Below are 14,901 nucleotides of genomic sequence, written 5' to 3'. Positions count from 1 at the left end.
GGCAAGTAGAGGACACGCTAATAAGTCACAGATATTATTATTAATGAAGAAATATTTGCCTTCTATACTGCAGAAATATTATTAAATCTGGCGGACGATTTTACGAAATGATCTGCACCAAGACGCCCGTTTCGTTCCATACCGCGTTGTAGACATGCGTCCCCCCTCATGATTTGTAGCCGTAGCCAGCAGAGTAGCCGACTAACTTACGAATTTGTAACTTGTACCGCTTGTACCCATACTTGTACCGCTTGTTCCTCGTGAGAAACTTCTTTTCCATGGCACCAAAGTTAAAACCCTCAAAAAGTGAATGGCAACAGTGCAATACATGCAAAATAATTGTATCGACGAAAGATGTGGACCAGCATGAAAGCTGCTGCCTTCGCAGGGAATGCGAGCGGGATACTGATCTGAAATTACCGCACGACCACATTACGTCCTCAACACTGCACGGAACTGTTCGTGAACTTCCTGACAAATGTAGGTTCCTGGAGTCAAACCACAGCACAGATCACCGTTTTTACTTACGTAATCCTACTGTGTGCTTTCCGACTCCATCCGGTGAAAGCACGCTTGTAGCCACCGTAGGCATGGAAACCAGCGAGCCGTCGGCCGCGCTGGCAATTCGTTAGAGCAGACACCGGGACTTTATGCGACCATGTACACCACTGCTCATGTACACGTAGAGAAGGAGGAAGCAAAACATTAAACATAACTACTACTTGATCCAGTTTATGTCCGAAACACGATACCCTAGACGAGGAAGACACAAAACACACAGAAAATTCTCAAACATACCAAAGTTTAATAGACGACAAACCATTATATGTGTTGCGTTTCTTCCTTGTCTCGGGTATCCTTTTTTGCAGTCGTGCACCAGCTTGTCAGCACCCTTGTGCTCCTTTCAACTATATTGACTTCATTGTTTCTCTTTCAGTCGAAGATGTGGCAGAGCTACCTGCTTCAATTAAATCGCGTCTGGTTTTCCTCAATCCTTCGTGCATGAGGATATGCAAAATAGGACTGAAGGACAATGTAGCTGTTACATTGGAGGACGGTACAACATCGCTTTACGTCGCTTGGCCCGTAAAGAACATCGGCCTTACTTCAGTGTGCTTCGTAAACTGCAAGAAAATCGCAGGAAAGCGAGCTGCTGTGAAAAGATACTCCAACTGCATTGTCGGTGCAAAAGCAATCACCGTTGTTGCCAACCAAGAAGTGCAAAAGGAACTGATGTCTGATATCCCGAAATGTCTCTTAACCCAAAACAGTGAGTACGTAATTTGATACAATTTCATTGCAGACAAATACACTGTTTCATTATTCCACTTTTAGGACACTCCATAAGAGCAGGCTCCACGCTGCTGTGCAGGCTATACGGACAAGAACTGACCTTCAAGGTCGCAGAGGTAATTGGAGAGGACGGTTCCACCAGTTCGAGTTGTGACGATGTCCCCGAAGTTGAGCGGAAGATGATGTCACTGGCGTTGGACGACACCGATCTCGAACCTGAACACGAGGACGATTTATCGGATTCGTTGCTGGAGTCAACGCCGGTTCGAGCTCCCCGCCTTATTTCCGCAAATTTTTCCACGCCTATGCAACAGACAACCTGGCAGGATAGTTCAAGAGAAGCGGGCCTTCCTGCTTTCTACCTGATGAAAGGTTGGACGAAAATTTCAGTCGTCTCCGAAATGAACGAAGCTGGAAAGGACGTGAAACAAACAAATTACAATGATATTGGAGGGCTGGAGGAGGAGATACGCAGTCTGAGGGAGTTAATCGAAGCACCAGTCAAGTTTCCGCAGACATTTGCAAAGTTTGGTAAGTTCGTTTTAGACAGTTTTCATCAGCTTGTTGAGAGAAGAAATACGTATTCTGCTGTGTGGGGAAAGGTTTTTGGTAACATTTCTTAATTGTTGGGTTTTTATTATTATTATTATTATTATTTAGGTCTAAAACCACCAAGAGGTGCACTGCTCTATGGTCCTCCAGGAACAGGAAAAACGATGCTTGCTAGAGCAGTTGCAGCAGAGGCAAGAGTCAACTTTGTCACAATCAACGGTCCCGAAATATTCAGCAAGTAAGGAATACACGTTAATACAGAGGAATACACATAATTAGGTGAATAATGGGGTATCTTTAGCGTCTTCCAGGAGGAAGATATCATATTTCCATGGTTGAAAATAAAAAAAAAAGAGCCTTTTTGACTTTCAAATGCAGGTTTTATGGCGAAACAGAAGCTGCTTTGCGTGACATCTTCAGAGATGCTGTGGAAAAGTATGTATGTCACAGTATTTGAAGATGGCATATCTAAAGTCGAACCTTTTCTTTCTTTCTTTTTTTTTTTACAGATCGCCCAGCATAGTGTTTATCGATGAAATAGATGCCCTCTGTCCCAAACGGGAAACTGGAATTTCGGATCAGGAAGCGAGGGTCGTTTCAACGTTGGTGACGTTGATCGACACACTTCCAGTGAGTGTCGTTCCAGTGTCGTTAACGTGCCCAGGTTAAACCCCGTTTTTCTTTTTTTTTTGCAACCCTCTTATTTTGATATGCCACTGTTGGCTATCTGGAAGCAGGCAAGTCGCGAAGCAGTTTGAGGAACTTTTATCTGATTTCAATTACCTTTCTTTATTTGAGTTCTCATCTATTTTTCATCAATTTCATTTTGCAGGAGAAATGAGGTGGCAATGGGCTATTTAAAGTAGGGGTATGCGAATATTCGAGTTCTCGAATTCGAGTCGAATATCAAACGCTCGAACTATTTGATTCGCGAATCGAATATCCAATATTCAATTTTCGAATATTCGACTATTCCACGAATATGAACGACACAACCCGAAAGTGGGCTTCACCTGATGCTTCCGTGCATGAGGTGAAGCCTGCTTTACGAAATTGCCCTTGCTGCAGGACCAACACAGGCGGGACGGTGTTTAGTTTGAGATAACGTTATTCAAAGTTAGTTTTGTAGACATCATCTGCGGAAGGGGTGGCGCCCCTCCCATATGCAGTTTAACGGTGCCGACGAGGAACTTTGATTTGATGTCTGTGAGGTTGCCTTTAAAAAGTTAGAACTCTCGAATAATGACTACAGCCCACGAACAAGAAGGGCGTCTTAAAGATGTCCTTTTCGTCTAAAATTTCAGTAGTGCAACTTCCTAGGGCGAGTGGCAAAGAAACTAAAGGGTGTTCATGGCAAAGCTGAGGCAGAATGCCAATTCGTTTGTTTCACAAATGGCCTGTGGTTGTCTGAAGCAATTACAGCCTCATCCATGTAACATGCTACTGCCTGAAATAGGATTTTGAAATGAAGGTAACCACTCTAGTACTCCAGTAAGTGTAGGCTCACCTAGAAAGCAGGAAGCACTCTCATGTAAAATTAAAGAGTAGGGGCTTTAAAAAGAAGAATTGCGTGTCTCTCTTGTGACAGTTAATTCCAGAAAAATTACACTAAAGCCATGGGCTACAAATTGGAAACTTCTAGTGCGAAAGTCACATATTGTAAATTTTGCACGAATATTCGATATTCGACTCGGTATTCGGAATTTTTTTCCCCATTCGATTCGATTCGACTTAAAATATTCGGATTCGCACACCCCTAATTTAAAGTGTTGTGGGCCTGTTTAAGTTAGCACACACTGCCACATTAAAAAAAAAAAGAGAAAAAAACTTTTGCACAGCTCAATAAATGATCATTGCAGGTGGGCGAAGGAAAGTGGGCCATCGTCCTGGGTGCGACAAACAAGCCCAATTCTTTGGACCCTTCAATCAGGCAGCCTGGACGACTGGACAGAGAGATTGAGATCGGTGTTCCGACAGTAGCCGCACGCCAAGATGTAACTATGTTCACTTCTCGTATGTCCAGCTTTACTGTGTCTTGCACACGCTCGTATGTGCAGCGAGGCAAGACCTTGGAAGCCCAGCCGGACAACGCCACCTAGATACAGAAGGCCCGCTTAATGCCTCCTCTCACGCCTTTGCAAGTAGACATATGAAGTCCGCCAATCACAGCAGCCGGCCAAGAAACGCAGACAATTTTGAAACCCAGGCTTTCTGTGGCTGCCTGTGCAGCTGGTGATGGCTCGTTGCCATAGCTACGGCTGCTGAAAGCACACGAACACTGTTACATCACATCGCTCAAGCGATCAGGCTTTGTCTCTAGGTGGCGTTGAACCCCACCTCCAGGCATGACATAATCACACTGGTGTAGCGAGGTCCTGTTTCCAAGTGAAAATTTGCTTCTTGCTGAAGAGTGCACATTGTTTGTTGCACAATCCGCTGCAGCCAGAACCAATTTATCTACAGGGTTATTCTAGCAACGTTTACACATTTCGATTGCACTGTAAAAATAGAAGACTAGATTTGGCCCATTCCAAACTTTGCAGACTGATAGCCATTTATCTGAAGTTTCATTCGAATTTTTTTTATAAGCGCTACGGTCACGTAGAAAGAAAATAAAAGAAAATCTCGCCCCATGCATTTTCAATGGCCTATCCCACACAAACACCGCCATTTTTTCTTGCGCCTCCTTCACATTCACATCACTTCACACAGGTAGCGCTGCCTACAACGATGTGACATGTCGATTCTGACGTTATGCAACAATCCTCATGTTCCAATCTTGTTCTGTACGCTGGTGCCACCTGTGTGTGGTGCAATGAAAATGAAGCGCACACACAGCAGAAAATGAAGGCTTTTGAGCAAGCTATGCCATAGAAAATGCATAGAGTGAAATTTTGCTAGATTTTTAATTTTTCTTCTACAGAATGCTCCCAAAAAATTCCAACGAAACTTCAGACAAATGGCTACCAGTGTGCAAAGCTTGGTGTTGGATAAACCCCGTCTTCTATTTTTACGATGCTATCAAAATGTGTAACGTTTGCTAGAATGACCCTGTAGATGACTTTCGGGCTGGGCTATTATTGTTTTTTCTGCTCGTACACCATTCTTCGAGGGAGCGATTACAAACCCATCATACTACAATGCTACGATGCTATTTATCCAGATACTACGAAAGATACTAAAAAACGTCAAGCATTCTCTAACGGACCAAGAAATATCGGACATGGCGGAAATGGCTCACGGTCTCACGGGAGCAGACCTGTCGGCAGTTTGCAGCGAAGGTAACGCAGTGTCGAAATAACGCGATACCGACGTTGGTTTGAACCATTACGCTATTCATCCGCAGCTGCCTTACACGCCATGGAGAGGCACATAGGCGGATCTCACCTTTCAGATGCTCAACTCAGCCAAGTGATCTCGGTTGACCTGGAAGACTTCACGTACGCACTGAAACGCGTCAAACCGAGTGCAATGCGAGAAGTCATGTTGGAAATCCCAAAAGTGAGGAAACGTTCTTGATATCTCTCTGTGCAGTGTGACACGATGTCTCATTCTGCTCTGATTTGTAAAAGGATAAAACATTGAAACTAGTGTGTCTATTATGATGCAAGCTTTCACTGCATGAATGCATGTGTCGTGAAACTTGGTATATCACAATAAACGCGGTACTTTTTTATTTATTTGCGATACTTCCGGCATAATGCTGTAGAAAGAGAGGCATTCCCCAAACACAAATCGTTGGAACATCTGGAACAAAAGCAAAGAAAGAAGAAATACGTAAGAGTAGAGGGAACACTCTGTGTTATATAAAACTAGTTGCTAAAAAATGACTGTGTTTCATGAGTTGCTGTGTACCTGAAAACAAAACAAAAAACAGGCTAGCGACAGCCTCAGCGAAAGAAGAGTAGTTTTTATCACTTGTGTTGACCATACTTGACTCAGTTTCGACATTCCCCCGATTGCCTCTGCTCTGGTTTGATAGATTCGCTGGTCTGACATAGGAGGCATGGCAGAGGTGAAGCTGAAGCTCAAGCAAGCTGTCGAATGGCCGCAGCAACACAGAGACGCATTTGAGAGGCTCGGAATCCGACCGCCGCATGGCTTGCTGCTCTATGGTCCTCCAGGATGTTCAAAAACTATGATTGCCAAAGCTCTAGCCACAGAAAGTGGGCTCAACTTTATCGCGATCAAGGCATGGTCTTTCTCCTGGTACTTCTCAAATGCAGTAGAATCTCGATGATACGAATCTCACGGGGTCGCGGAAAAAATTCGCATCAACCGAATTAAACCAAAATAAAAATTGAGGCAAGAAAATAGACAGTGACTGTTCATTTTCCGTTACTGTCAATGAAAGAGGTCGGTTTTAACGCTTTTGTGTCTCCGTTTTTGGCCAATGCTGGCCAAATACGCGAGATGATTCAAAAGACGTAGCACGTTTTCACCCGCGAGTCGCGCGACAGTGGTCTAAAGCGAGCTTCTCCTAAAGCAAGCAGGCGTTAGGTGAAGCCGACTTGCGGAATGGTGACGCGTAATGTTGCCACAAGTTGTCCTGATATGTTCCCTCCACGTGTTCTGGGGTTCTGGTCGCTGTTTTCCGCCAGAGCGATGTCACACAGCTTCGCGGTTTATTGTTGCGAGGGGGGTAAAAAGGTCAGAACAGAGATAAGGTGATAAGGTTCCGGGCCGTTCAATCCCTTTGATCTTATCTCCAGGACCACCACCAAAAGAAAAGTCATTGCTTGCATTGCGCTACATGATGTAATGGAGTTCGTGGTGAGGATCGCCCTCCCTTTTCGAAAGACGCAGCAGCATGACTCGAGCGCTCTGGCGTCACGGGGAAACGACCTCTGTCGCATCCTCGGCTCATTCGTATCATCCGTAAAGGCAAGATAACGCGTTCGTATCATCCGAACTCTAATACATGGGAAGAATAGGCATTCCGGCCGGGACCGGAAAAGAATTCGTATCATCCCGAAATTCGTATCATCCGTGATCGTATCATCGATATTCTACTGTATTTCTATTTTTTAAAGAGGGTTAAAAACTGGGCTGTTTGGTGTGGAAACACATGGAAACACAGTAGTACACAGCCATCAGTAACTTGGTGGCGGGGTTCAAGTAGATCAGGCATGCGGCTTCCGCAAGGGACGTGAAATCGGTGTGCCAAGTGTTGAGATTTCGGCACTCGTTAAAGAACCCTCGGGTGGACACACTCAATCCAGCACATCTGCTGAGTGGAACCACCTTCCTAGTGACATCATACACATTCGCGATCACTCCCGATTTCGCTCTGCATTATGTTCCTTTTTTGACTCACAGTAACACCACTTAGTGTCATATCAACCTGTACACCTTAATATAAACTCTCACAACTCACTGGCTCTTGTATTATACAATTCTTCATCAATTTGTAACATTTTAATTTAGCATCTTGATTTACTGACCTTTGTTCACTGTTATTTATTACTGTTTTGTATTTTCTTTTCCCACTCTTCTCTGTAATGCCCAACGGGTCTTGAGGGTAAAATAAATAAATAAATAAATAAATAAATCCCTAGGCCGACTACTGTGGCATCACCCATGATCAGAAACAACATTATCCTTGCACACCCTTTACATTGACTTCATTCATGAATCTTGTCCTCTGTGAAACCCGTTGGGAAGTGAGCTGGTACAGAAGGAACATGACGTCCCCCCGTTTGCATGCAGGGACCAGAACTCTTCAGCAAGTGGGTTGGTGATTCCGAAAGAGCCGTGCGGGAGGTCTTTCGAAAGGCAAGGGCAGCATCACCGTGCGTCGTTTTCTTTGACGAGATTGACGCACTAGCTGCACAGCGAGGAAGGTGAGAAATACCTCGAAGTTTCAGTTAATTTTAACAAGTTAGTAAAATTAAATGGCTAACTCGTGCTCGGATCATTAACAGCACAAAGAGCAGTAGCAACGTCGGAGATCGTGTCATCGCCCAGCTGCTAGCAGAAATTGATGGCATCGAGCAACTGGAAGATGTAGTGCTTGTGGCTGCCACCAACAGACCTGACATGGTGGATGAGGTGATGCTCCAGAGTAACAGCTTATTTGGAAACAACTTAAAGTGTCGACAGATTAATGCGCTTGTCAGACGGTATCGTAAGTGACAGTTAACATAAAGGGCCTTTCGATTTTGAAATGGCCTTTATGGAGTAGCCACTGGCAGATGAGCCGTAAAGGATCCTCATGTTGCCATCTCCTTGCGCCATCTGGTTCCTCTCTGTTTCATTCTGTAACCCCCGTGCTAGTTATCTTTCCAAAAGCTTACCAGCATGGCTATAATCTGGTTCTGGATCTTTCTTTTTTTTGTCACATTTATATGTTTTATCTTTCATTTGAGCATTGTCAGAAGCGATGTGGTCTGATGCTGTTGTCGAGGGAACTCCATTTTTAGTCGTAAAGGCCGTTGGGGAGCTCAGTTGGACATAACGGGCAATTTTTAAAAAGGGCCGATGCCGTCTGACAGGGTTGTAAAAGGTCATTTTTTTGGAATGACTAATTCCCCAAAGGCCTTTGAGCTTGTCACCTGACAGTGGATAAGTCCTGTGTCTTCAGAATTCTACCTAATTTGAATTTACCTATCATTGAATCTACATATCTTACATTGCGTTTTTGCGAAATATTGTTTTGTATTGCTTCTGACCGTTCTGCAAGCGCGTCGGACAGACACGACCTGGAAAAACACCAGCGTTCCTGCCAGGGAACAAGTGCGCTTGCTTCTAATGACATCAACCACTTTTTGCGAAACTGAGCCTTGTAAAGGCCTCCGCGTTCTTTCAAAAACTGCATAATAATCGTAACACTGATTAAAACGATTTATTGTTCATGCGTTCATGCTTTGAGTGACATTAATTTATAATACAAAATAAGATTAATAGAATTTTTTTGACTGGAGTAACCCTTCAAATTGTCAGCGGAGGGCACCTTTACAGGTCATCACACGCCAATGAGTCTCAAAGTAGCAATGCTCTTTATAGGCGATGCTGCGACCTGGCAGGCTGGACAGCATCATCTACGTCCCGCTCCCCGACTTAGAGACCCGGAAAGAAATCTTACGCATCAACCTCAACAAGCGCCCTGTGGATCAAGATGTCGATCTTGATGAGCTCGCGCAGAGAACAGAGGGCTATTCGGGTGCTGAGGTACAATCAGATACTCTCATAAAAGTGACACTTATTGGTCGGTCCAGGAGACCTTGCTGACATAGGTCCACCATATAGAGTTTATTCACTGACGTCACCCCTCCAGAGGGCGCCAGCTTCGAAAAGACGAAATCTCCGCCATAATGTAGGTCCCTCGAAGTTTGGCTCCGGTTTTCGTTCACTGTGATATGCTATTTAAACGACTATTAACTTTGAAAATATGGAAATTACTTGGATATGATACAAATAGTATTCACACAGTACAGTAAATTTAAAGCACCAAATGTACGGTGAATGCGATGAAGTCCTGGACAGTCAAAACTTGAGGACCTACATTATGGTGGCAAATCTGCTAACGACAGTGGTGCTCTCCTGCGGATGATGTCATCTGAATAAACTCTGTGTGCTACAGCCATGAATATGCTGCACCATAGAAGATTCTATAATGCAAGGTAGGATAGATGCTGCATTATGGGAAATGCCTTGCTAGGCAGCAAAACTTTACAAGGCACCAGGCTAGCTAGTAAGCATTCTTCCAAAGTTACATCGCTCTGCACAAGGCAAATTTTTCCTGGCGCGATTGTAGAGTGAATTGCGCAGTGATAAGATCCCGATGGACTGCTTCATTATTTAAAGCATCCTTTCCAGTCGATTTCAAAACTATATGGTGTAATTTTATTCCTCATGGACCACTAAAACGGCAACGAAAATCCCACGCGAAGCTGTGGTGTAGTTTGGCTGTTATTCGACGGAATACATGAGAAGAGCAGACGCCAGATGTTGAAAGTATACCAGAATTTCCTTTCTGGGAAAAGGCGAAAACGTCATTCCCTACACCACCAATCAGAGCACGGCTTCAAGAAAAGGGATGCCGCAGCGGTGCGGGCGTCTGGACAGTGCCTTTCACCTCTGAGCGTCGTCCTCTCACTTCTCCTATTAGGGAGTGACTTCACTCTGATATCGTTGCCGCCACAGCCTCTGCAGCCGCGGACGCAGCGCTGATCATTAAAATTCGTTGACTTAATACCCAAGCACTTTTCGAACAAAAAAATTGGCCAAGTAGATTGTCAGCCGATGCCGGACATAATCGAGCCCGTTTATAACGATATGAACGAGAACGCGAAATCCGATCGCTATATCAGAGTTATCGTTAAAAACGAGCTTTCGCAAAATCGCCGGTCGGGATCACATCAACGAAGTACGACGGCACAAGTAGAACGCCGTTGAACGTGCGCACGTTTGTTGCGAGCGCAAAAGCGTTTTATCTAGCTCTAAATTGACACAGCTTTGTGTCAAAAGCTCTTCCAAGAACAACAGACCCGCCGATACTACGCACCTTTTGAGATCGACGTCATCCAGTGCCGTAGTCATCATCGTTCTCACTATCGAAACTGTATTGTCCATATCAGAACGCGCACGGGTAATTCGTGGACGCGTGTTTGGGTGGCGACACGCGACTGTCTGCCAACCCACGTTTTCGAAGCCATGGTACCTCGCAACGACGTTTTGCGCCAGTACAAAATCCGTCCAGCACGTGCCTTTCCTCGTAAAAACGCATTCCGGAACCGCAGACGCCATGGTATCACGCGTAAACCAGCGAAAAACTTTAGTGCGAGAGAACGATTTGGAGAGGGAACCTCCTCTTACTTCTCGCGGGCCTCTTCGAAGTCGCGCATCTGATCCCCGGTAGTCATGCGCGGATAAAGGCACTGCGTTCTCACTTTAATGCTCACGGAGGCTAAAGCTCTTGAAGATGCCACTCTAATTTGTTTTCAGTTAAAAGGTGGGATCTTGCTTTTCGATTTTCACGCGTTTTACCGGCCGCCGGGAGAATTCTGATCGCTATACGTGAGCAAACGCTTTCGCGGCGATCGTTATATCGATGTCTTGTTTACACGTACTTCAATTGGTGAGCTGACGGGAACCAGCAGTTTGATCGTAATATCGGAGTTATCGTTATATCGAAGATCGTAATAAACGGGCTCGACTAGTATCTGTTTCATAGACGAGTTTCCGGATGCGACCGATCCTAAACATCATTTCAGTGCTCCTTTAACAGATTTCTGCGGCAGCAAATGAAAACAGAAACCAAACCTTACAAATTTATGTCGTGGCATCCGTCTCGCCTATTCGAAGCTAGTGTCCTCTAGAGAGGTGGCGTCAGTGATTAAATGCTATAAGAGGCCTCTTTCTAAAAGACCTTCTACAGCAAAGCAAGCTCAAGACAGATGAACAAAGGTTGTTTTTGATCTGTTTACAGGTGGTGGCTGTGTGTCAGGAAGCTGCTATGAAAGCCTTGGAAGAAGATATCACAGCGACGGCCATCAGAAAGTCTCACTTCGAAATGGCACTGAAAGTTGTCATGCCCCGAATCTCCAAGGAAACGATACAGTTCTACGAATCGTATAAAGCCTCCGGAAAAGGAGTGAACAGACGCTGACGCCCTTTATTGCACTGTACATAACAGCCTCTTTTTAAAAAAATAAATAAAATAAAATGCTACAGAAAATACTGAAAATATTTCTTTTTTACATTCCATTTTAGAGGTGCGAAGTTACCTTGGCTATGAGCAGTTGGAGATAGGAAAGCAGGAAGGAGTGGGAGGGGGTTAGTGAGCGTCCTAGGCTGACTTCGGGAGGACTGTGCCGACATATGTCCGGACAGCCTGCAGGAAAGTAAGGGAAGTACAAGGAGAACTTGAGACAGCACAGCCATGGTGGGATTCGAGCCAGCCGGCGTAGAGCCCCGACAGGAGTGAGGACAATTTCTATTGGTCCTCCTCAACACGTGACCCGTGCTACAGCCGCCTCATTGGCAGAGATCGCCTCCGTCATGTCAGAGCCGGATGAGTTTCGGTATCGTGGTGACAATTTTCTACGCGCGTATTATCCCATTTGCTGTACATAGAAACACATATAACTGTTACTTAACTTACTATACTATAACTATTTTACATTTATCCCACATTGCTTTGTGCGAAGTGTCACGACCCCTTTAATCCATCTTGGCGTTTCTTTTTACAATCTCAAGTTTCTTCGTCAACGTGGTATTTGTCGAGCCTAGAAGTTTGAATGTTGGTACAGATCACGAAATCGGATTACTGTATGGTGGAATGAAACGAGCCAGTCCTGCGGTGTGTCTCACTTCTGCACGACCAATCCGTTGGTCTGTCTCACTTGGGACGCAATTAAATGGCACGCTTCCTGCAGATACAATAGGGCCGGGAAGCGAAATTTCCCGTCGTTAGTAGGCAGCGAATAAAGGCGGCGGTGAGTGCAAAGGCGGGTGGTCAAAACGTGGTACGGAAATACATTTGCTAGCAGCCGACCACCGACGGCGAGACAGAAAGCCTTATTACGCTTGGCCACGCTGTCCAGCCCATGCCAGCAGGCAAAGGGGTGCCATTATAGTGCCAAGCGATATGCGTAGCTCCCGCCACGGTTTATGCTCAGCCAAAAGGCTCTTAATAATGCTACTGATGGCAACAGCCTTCGGCGTACGTAAGTATAGTTTGGGACCTGAGTTCTCGAGGAACTACCACGTGTTCTGGCGTTTCAGTTCTTCTTGCTGTTGTCGTCAAGTTCGGACTTCCTGTGAAGACCCCAGAATGGTACAGCACTGCAAGTATGAAAGTTTTTCCTTTCGTAAAGGATATGTGGCGTGCCTGTACAGGGTGTTTCAGTTAAATCCCCGGTCAGTTCAAGAACACATAATTCATTGGTGGATAAGGGAGTGGAAGAGCGTCCTTTTGCGCTTCACCGCGACCAGCCGCTACAAAAATATGTCAACCGAAACCAATAAATTACTGCAACTTTAAATGACCGGCTTCGGTGGCAGATTTTTCTCTAAAAAGTGTCCACTGAAGGTCACGAAATGGGTAGTACCCATTTTAATGCCGACGGCGCCCTACTTTCGAGGTTATGTTTTTCACGAAACTCATTTGAATTTGTATTTATGAGCGCCTCCCACTCATTCACACGGCGTGCAGCTTGTAGGTGCTATTTGACAGATACATGTAAAAAAGAAAGTTCTTCGATTGGTGCACACGTTCGCGAATTATTTAGCCTGGGGATTTAACTGAAACACCCTGTATAGCATGTCATCTGTGCAGTTGCCAGCCCGGACACTGTAGCATTGCTCCGAATATTGGGCCTTCATCAGCCATTTTACTGCAGGATCATCTCGTAGGAACAACAGTCTAGAAGGATTACCGAATGCCATCGCGAGAAGCAGCGTTTTCTTCTTGGAGACAGCAGAATCACCGCCGTGCATCAGCGCTCGCCAGTCGTGTGCTATCGAGTCAGCGGCCCTTAGATCGTACAACGCCAAGATCGTTCTTCTCACTTCATCCTCGATATCTGCGGACTGTGAATACATCAAGATCCTCTCAAAGTTTCCAAACTTCAAGCTGATGTGCGTTCCATTCGAGAACCTCTTCGACGGCACTGTGTTGAACCAATGGTTCCAGAATGGAAGCTGGAGTCGAAGCCCGTTTCGTGCCAACCACCTCAGCGACGCGCTGAGGCTGTTGTTGTTGTGGAAGTTTGGAGGTGTCTACGTAGACATGGACGTGCTGGTACTGAAGAATATCGCCGCATTAAGGAACAGCGTGTCCAGGGAGAGATTTCCAGCTGTGGGAAATAGTGTGCTGGTTTTCAATAAGGGACATCCCTTTTTGCTTGATTGTATGCGAGAATTTGCATCGTCTTACAAGTGAGTCCTGGGGAAATATTTCGGGATGGGTTCCGGGGGACTTTACATGGGGGAGGAGGATTTCACCATCGTTTCCCTCTTCCAAATGCACTATACCTGCATATGTACGATTTCGGGGGGTGGAACCCCCCCCCCCCCCCTCTGGCTACGCCACGGCACAAAAAAGAGGATTCCTGTTACCAAACCACCGTTTAAACTCCCGCTTATCTTCTGTTGCTGCAGGTCAAGGTTGTGGGCTCACAACGGACCCAGACTCCTGGAACGGGTTCTTCTCAAGTACTGTCCTCCGGAGCTCCTCCGTAACCAACCGCATCTCAAGTGCAGCGGTGACGTGACGGTTCTTTCCGCTGAGGCTTTCTACCCGATCCCTTTAGCAGAGTGGAAGACACTGTTCCAACCGGAATCCACGTTCAAAGTGCTCAAAGCCACAGAGGACAGTTACACCGTGCACCTTTGGAACTCTTATAGCAAAAAGAAGCGGCTCTCAATCGGGGATGCTTCGGCTTATGATGTGATGGCCAGATTTGTCTGTCCTCTTTCGTATCAGGTGGCAAAAACGCAAGGATTTCTTTGATCCTGGGACGATGACCCCTAGTTTTAACCGGGCAGCTTCCCGTCGAAAAGGGACCCGCCGGAAGTCCCGACCTCTTCGTCTAACAATGATTTTTGAAATCACGTACCAGCGACATGGCCGAGAAGTATCCTTTCGTTGGTGGTGGCCAAGGTCGCGCTGAAGACTGTGAGGTAGTGGGTTCGAATCCTACCAACGGCTGCGCTGTCTGAGGTTTTTCCTGGATTTTCCGCAGGAGTGTTTGCACAGCTCCCCCTGAAGTCGGCCCAGGACGCATAGCAACCCGCCTGTCTCCCACTCCTTCCTCTACTTAAATTTCTGCGTCCAATGGACGTCAGAATGGGCCACTTTTACCTTCTTATCAAAGTTCATAACGAAAACAATTCAGCGGAAGAGCCATCATTTCAGGTATATTGACACCCCAATAGAAAAACTCGAGTGAGTAGTCGACCATTGTATAGCACCCCTTTTCCCATCCGACATTAAAGATACTAATGATTCCCTTTCCAAAATTAACGCTGTTGGAGATAGATTCGCTAACATCAATAACATATTTTTAGCCGCTACGGATTTTGTTTCATTATATATACTAATACTTCCAT

At 45.5% G+C, this 14,901-nt stretch overlaps 2 protein-coding genes across 2 annotated transcripts; both read left to right on the top strand.

Annotated features, from left to right (window-relative positions):
• The first annotated feature begins 184 nt into the window (after positions 1–184).
• LOC135394980 (ATPase family gene 2 protein homolog A-like) lies at positions 185–11,526 on the top strand. Its single transcript, XM_064626117.1, has 14 exons — positions 185–480; positions 938–1,270; positions 1,336–1,824; positions 1,954–2,083; positions 2,224–2,280; positions 2,355–2,475; positions 3,705–3,839; positions 5,009–5,126; positions 5,192–5,346; positions 5,828–6,037; positions 7,555–7,688; positions 7,770–7,896; positions 8,851–9,015; positions 11,276–11,526. The coding sequence occupies exons 1-14, from the start codon at positions 279–281 to the stop codon at positions 11,453–11,455; spliced, it is 2,556 nt and encodes an 851-aa protein (XP_064482187.1). The 5' UTR covers positions 185–278; the 3' UTR covers positions 11,456–11,526.
• Positions 11,527–12,484: 958 nt separating this feature from the next.
• Positions 12,485–14,302, top strand: LOC135395962 (lactosylceramide 4-alpha-galactosyltransferase-like). Its single transcript, XM_064627046.1, has 4 exons — positions 12,485–12,515; positions 12,574–12,639; positions 13,191–13,728; positions 13,951–14,302. The coding sequence occupies exons 1-4, from the start codon at positions 12,485–12,487 to the stop codon at positions 14,300–14,302; spliced, it is 987 nt and encodes a 328-aa protein (XP_064483116.1).
• The last annotated feature ends 599 nt before the right edge of the window (positions 14,303–14,901 follow it).

The sequence above is a fragment of the Ornithodoros turicata genome, chromosome 5 (assembly GCF_037126465.1).
Source record: "Ornithodoros turicata isolate Travis chromosome 5, ASM3712646v1, whole genome shotgun sequence".
In the NCBI taxonomy this organism is placed as follows: Eukaryota; Metazoa; Arthropoda; class Arachnida; order Ixodida; family Argasidae; genus Ornithodoros; species Ornithodoros turicata.
Note: the sequence above shows the minus strand (reverse complement) of the source record. Positions and strands in the feature narration are given on the sequence as shown.